The sequence below is a fragment of the Vanessa cardui genome, chromosome 3, assembly GCF_905220365.1.
Source record: "Vanessa cardui chromosome 3, ilVanCard2.1, whole genome shotgun sequence".
Taxonomy (NCBI): domain Eukaryota; kingdom Metazoa; phylum Arthropoda; class Insecta; order Lepidoptera; family Nymphalidae; genus Vanessa; species Vanessa cardui.
Window position 1 is genome coordinate 12,942,319 of NC_061125.1, and position 6,029 is coordinate 12,948,347.

Genomic DNA, 6,029 nt, shown 5'->3' on the forward strand with positions numbered 1-6,029 from the left:
GACATATGCTCTGCACTTTAAAGTGAAATGTTATATAACCTTTTTTTTTAATTTATATCAGATGTTTAAACATAGAATGACAGTTGTTCCAGAAAAGCCTTTCGGTATTTTGTTTGGAAAAAAGTAAACTGGCCGGTCGGCGGTCATTCAAAGTATGTCACACCACATGTCGCTCGCGTCGAAGCTGACACTTCGAAATCTATTACAAAAAATCAATAACTTCGAAGTTCGGACACTATATGACAGAAGGTCAAATACCATAACTAGTTTCGAATACACTAAAGCCATTGTAAATTTCTTTTATGGCTGCTATGGTGTATCCGTGACGGTTGAAATATGACTTAGGGGCGACTACCTGGCTGGGGTCCATCATTATAGTTCAGCATTATTGTCGGCGAATCGTTTTTTGAACCTTTTTCATATTATCCATTTCTCAACATCCAAGGCCAGAAGACAACGGACCTTATATATTATCACGCTGTTTGGTTTTTATTATAATAGCTCTTTCTTTGTCGGTAAAATTAGTTAAAAAACAAATATCTATAAAGAGTTTTTAATGTATTTTTAAAGTTAATCAATCCTTAATTAAATATGAATTATTATTTTAATGTTTAAGAAATATCAGTATCAGAATATTAAATAAATTACCAAAAACAAGGAAATAGCAGTTTAAGTAGATCGCTTTATGAATAGCTAAGTGCCTGTTAATTTATAATTCTACAAGGATTTAAATAAAAAGTATATTTAAGATTTAGATAAGTTTTATTTATTTTTTAATTTATCAGCACGTTTAACAGTCGAGATTTGATTATATTAGGTATATTTTGCTCCGTAGTCAATAACAGCATTACATATAAACAATTTCGTCTTATCAAATACAGTTTAGGCATTTTGACAATCCATTATCTCACTACAAGGAATAATTATACAAACTATGACTAAGTTAATGATGTTATTGACTATGAAGAATTTTATCTATAGAGAAATATCAACATTATTCAAACTTAATTAATGACTAGGAAACTATACAGATATCAATTTATGTTACATAATGCTTACCTTACACATATTTACAATATATTTGGTAACAATGAGATAATATACTATACCAAAATACTTAAAGTCCATCCACTTTATATACTGGCAATTTGTAAAACAACAATTAAATTTTATCAGTCTTAAAGGACAACTCCTCTGAACTTAGCACTAATAAATATGTTACATTACTCAAATTTAATCAATTCTGAACAATAAGGCTATTTTAATTCCGATACGTATGCGATATTTTAACAATACAGTCTCTTTATATATTTAAAACATCTACGCTCTATGAAATCTACGAGGAACGAATTAGTTATTTGGCCGAATGTATCAACCGAAATATTGTAAAATTATCACGTATCTATAAGGCATGGGCAACTAAAACGTAGCCTATTCTACACATGAGCTTGGAATGTGCCGTTCCATTAAGAAATATCTTTGAGAGATAACGACATTTGAGTTTTGTAACATGTTATCTGTGTACAGCCGAATGGGTTTGAGGTAAGCAATCATGTACTGAAGATCGGGGTTGTAAATAACCTTGCTCATCGAGTATCGAAGGGGAGTTATGGGCGGGATGTTTTCGTAATGTATTAGGTGGCCTAGGTCGACCTGAGTAAGGTTGCTCATAGTTTTGTGTATCAATTGAAATGTAACTATGATGTGGATTGTCACCTTCTTGTATTTGACTCGTCAATGTAGTGTTTGTTAGCATTGAGGTGTCGTCTTCTATGTTAATACCAACATTGGCAGTGGTTGGTGTTTGGGGAGGAATCGCATCGTACTTATACCAAAGCTCCGGCGCCGTCGGCGAAGCAGTGTATCGAGAGGGATGTCGTCTACCATTAGGACATACACCATGAGTATAATTAATAGTGTCCTTATTCCAATGTAAATTTGAAATATCGGGCATAAGGAATCTCATTTTCTCCCAAAACTTTCTCTCCCCCCATAGCAATACATTACAATTTTTTAAATAGTTTTGAAAGTCTAAATCTAAATTTAAAGCGCTTACATCTGTTGTTAATATGAAAACTACTCTATGCCGTCTTAAAGAAGGGTGAATCGATGTGATGACATGTTTTATCGCCTCTTTGAATGAAATTTTAGACCATTCGTTTTGTAAGAAATTAAAAGAAACAAAAACTAAAAGCCTCTTTGAAGATTCAGCAGCATTAGTTATTTGCTCTGATAAATAATTTTCGGGTGCATGTTGTAAATCCCTGTAGTGGAAACACATTGTGTAACCAAAGTGTTCCATTTCAGGCGCTACTACTTTTGAAACGAAATCGTCATCCAGTAAACTATATACAGCATATCCATCGTACAATCTATCCCTATCAAGTTCACTTTCTTGTATTGAAGCACTTTTAAATAACCTGACTCCATATTTAGAATGCGCCCATAGCCTCACGTTTTGTCTAAACGAATATGCCAGAGCAGCGAATAACAAAATAAGAATTACACTTATTAATACTACAGCTAGGAGAGGTACAAAATTTAACTTAATAGTACTAATTTCATCATATTGATAAGGTTGATTTTCAGTAGGTATAGTATTGTCCATATCACCAGAGTCACGACACTTATCCATCACATCAAACACTGTTAGATTTAAAGTTAAACTATTTTCAGCTGAACACAACATGTCTGACGGATCTTCATAGTGCTTCTTAAACCAATTTTGCAGGGACATTAGGTTATCACAGGAACAAGTGAAAGTGTTGCCCCGTACATTCACATTTTCTAGGTGAACGATATGAGCCAGTTTCTTATCGAGGTCCAATATTTTGTTTCCTTGTAAATGTGCTACACGTAGAGAAGATAGGTTTTCAAATGTTTTATTAGCAACACTTGTCAAGAGGTTATCATTTATATATAACTCTCGCAAATGTTTTGTTTGAGAAAACTCTCCACCAGACAGTTCTGTCAAATGGTTATTTTCAAGATGTAGAACATTAAGTGCATGTAATCCATTTAAGGTATCATTATCCATTGACGCAATGTTGCTATTGTTTAGGTAAAGTTTGTGTAATTTCTTCTTTCCAATAAATAAGTGACTTCCTAATGCTCCAAAATCATTACCATCAAGATATAGTTCAGTAGCATCCATTGGAATTTTTTCTGGAACTTCAGTGTAACCGACGTTCGAACAATCGATAACATTAGAATTCCAATTACTATCATGAAAACAGGAACAACCCTCAGGGCACGTCATCTTACAATCGCAAGCCTCGAAGTCACAACAGAAACAACTTGAAGAACAATGTGTTTCATAGGAACAAAGGAACTGTGTTTCAGGAACATCCATTAAATTCGCTTTCCCGCCGTACTTGTTGCTAACGACTTCGCAAGTAATCGAGTCCAAATCTACAAATCGCGGATATTGTCTCATGTGATTCCAAAGATTTATTTTCTGAAGCCAAATCATATGACAGTTACATACGAATGGATTATTTCCAATAAAAAATTTTGGTAACGATCGGTGTTTCGGGATGTGAGGCAACGTAAACGCTGATAGTTCAACGGTTCTCAGTTTATTGTCCGTAATAACCACTTTTTCTAAATTTCTTTTTTGTATAAACGTACCTGGATGAATGGTGTGAATTTTGTTGTTATTCAAGAAAAAGATCTCTATAGAATCCGGTATCGACCTTTCATCGACGTTTTCTAAGGCATTGTAGCTAACGTCGAGCATTCGGATGTTTTGTTGCACGTTTTGCTCGTTATCTAGTTTTGTTATGTTATTCATGTGAATATCTAACCATTCAAGGCTCTCTGGCATATAACTGTAATCAAAGTATATGAGTTTATTGTCAGATATATTCAACCAGCCTAGGGTGTTTAATTTGTTAAAAACACCTCGAATGTCAGTCAGTCTATTTCCATCAAGACGGATAGCTTTTAGTGTTGGGTTCGAGTTAAATGCATCTTGTTCTATTATTTCTATTTTATTAGAAGCTATATTTAGAACTTGTAGAGATGGTAAAGTACTAAATGTATCTTTTGGTATGCTTTTTATGTGATTATCGACAAGTCGTAGTCCGTATAATTCTTCTAGGCCCTCGAAAGACGTATTAGTAACTTTCGTGATATTGTTTTTTCCAATGTCAAGAGATTTTAAAAATCGTAACCTCTTAATGCCATTTGGAATCATATTAAGGCTGTTTCCATTTAGTCCCAAATCTTGCAGATATGTAATATTTTCAAAGGAACGTTCATGTATTGTAGATATTTCATTGTTATCTAAATACAATTGACTGAGCACAAACAAATTTGAGAATACATTTTCATTCAAGACTTTTATTTTATTATCCGATATCGAAAGTTGATGTAGATTTTTTAACTCGGCAAATGCTCCATTACTGATAACTTCAATAGCGTTGTTATCTAAATTCAATACCTGTAGATTATTCAAATCTTGAAATGATTTAGGGTCTAAGCGAGCCAGAGCGTTGTATGATAAATTCAAAATAATTAAACGAATCAATCCGGAGAACGTATCTCTATTGACCCAATCATTTGTGAGGCGATTTCTCGATAAATCTAATTTTTCAAGTTGATCGAGTCCTTCTAATAAGCCAGGTGCTAATACAGCTAATGAATTATTCGCTAATGATATTTCCTTGATAACACGAGAAGATTGAAAAAGTTCAGGAGGGACTGCGACTAATTTGTTGCCAGATAAGTTCAAAATCTTCAATGAATTTAATCCAACAAATGCCCGGTCTCCTATTTCATTAATTAAATTATTATGAATTTTCAAAACCTCTAAAGATCTCAGGCTCGAAAGGCCATTATCAGGTAAACGTAAGATATTGTTATGCGATAAATCAAGCATTTTTAATCCCGTGTTACATGATTTACCAGGTGCAATAGGCCCTTTGCCCCAGTCCGAGAAGCCAATATCTGATATATCTTGTATTCTGTTGTTTGTCAGATTTAATGACTCCAAACTAAAAAGCGGGCAAAATACTTCAGATGGTAGCATATAAATATTGTTATCACCTAAGTCCAATGATCGAAGCTCCATTAAGCCACGAAAACTCTCAGCATGAAATTCCATAGTCATGGCAGGCCAATCTGTATTGTATGACCGTAGAGTTAAACTCGTTAAATCACGAAGCGGTGACAAAACGGTCGCCGGGACATAACGTATTTTGCAGTATTCAATGCGCAGGTCTTCCAATTTTCGTAACTGTCCCAAAAAACTGCCTGTATTCATGTGTAGAGAACTTTCAAAGAAAAGTAAATCAGTACAAGTCAGTTTCAACTTGTTGATGTTATACGCCTGCGCCGTGGTTATGTTTTTAAATAAGAAGTCCGCTGAACCGATGGTTTTGATGTTACACGTGAGAAAGTTAGATTCACTCAACTTTGCGTCCGAATAGTCCCACTGACAGCCGACAGGGGCGGGCGGCGCGGAGCGTGCGCGCGCACCGGCCACCGCAACCAAACACATCCAAACTTTAAACGAAATCATTCCAAATAAGTTCTTGGTCATATTTTCACATTAACACCGTTCATTTGTCACTTAAAATCACTTTTATAATTGTTTAAAAAGTTTTTATCACTTAAAAGTCAATATATACTTCTTTGTTTTGATTATCAAACTACGTATTACAGCGCATGTAAACAGAAACTGCGCGATCGCGGCAAAAGTTTTGACGCAGCCATGCTCCCCTGCGGTCGGGCGGTAACTGACCTACGTAAGTTTGAACGAACGAAAGCCGCATGGGTGTCTAAGAGGGGAGAGAGCGCGGGACGTGAGAGGTCTTTGTATCCATCGGTGGGACCCGCACTGCATCGGCTTATAACAGATGGCACGCCTGTTTTTAAACGTTTAAAAATATTGGTTATGCAGAGTAGAAGACTTATGCCTGCGTGATTCAATGAACACTACTCAAGTTACAGCTCATAGGAGGTCGGGCAGCCACCTTAAACACTTACAGTCTGCTAAAAGTTTTTCAATTGTTATAAGTTGACCT

At 35.2% G+C, this 6,029-nt stretch overlaps 1 protein-coding gene across 1 annotated transcript; it reads right to left on the bottom strand.

The window, feature by feature from the left end:
• Positions 1 to 785: 785 nt before the first annotated feature.
• Positions 786 to 5,736, bottom strand: LOC124543711 (toll-like receptor 6). The gene has a single exon (XM_047121984.1). The coding sequence runs from the start codon at positions 5,543 to 5,545 to the stop codon at positions 1,514 to 1,516; it is 4,032 nt and encodes a 1,343-aa protein (XP_046977940.1). The 5' UTR covers positions 5,546 to 5,736; the 3' UTR covers positions 786 to 1,513.
• Between the last annotated feature and the right edge of the window lie 293 nt (positions 5,737 to 6,029).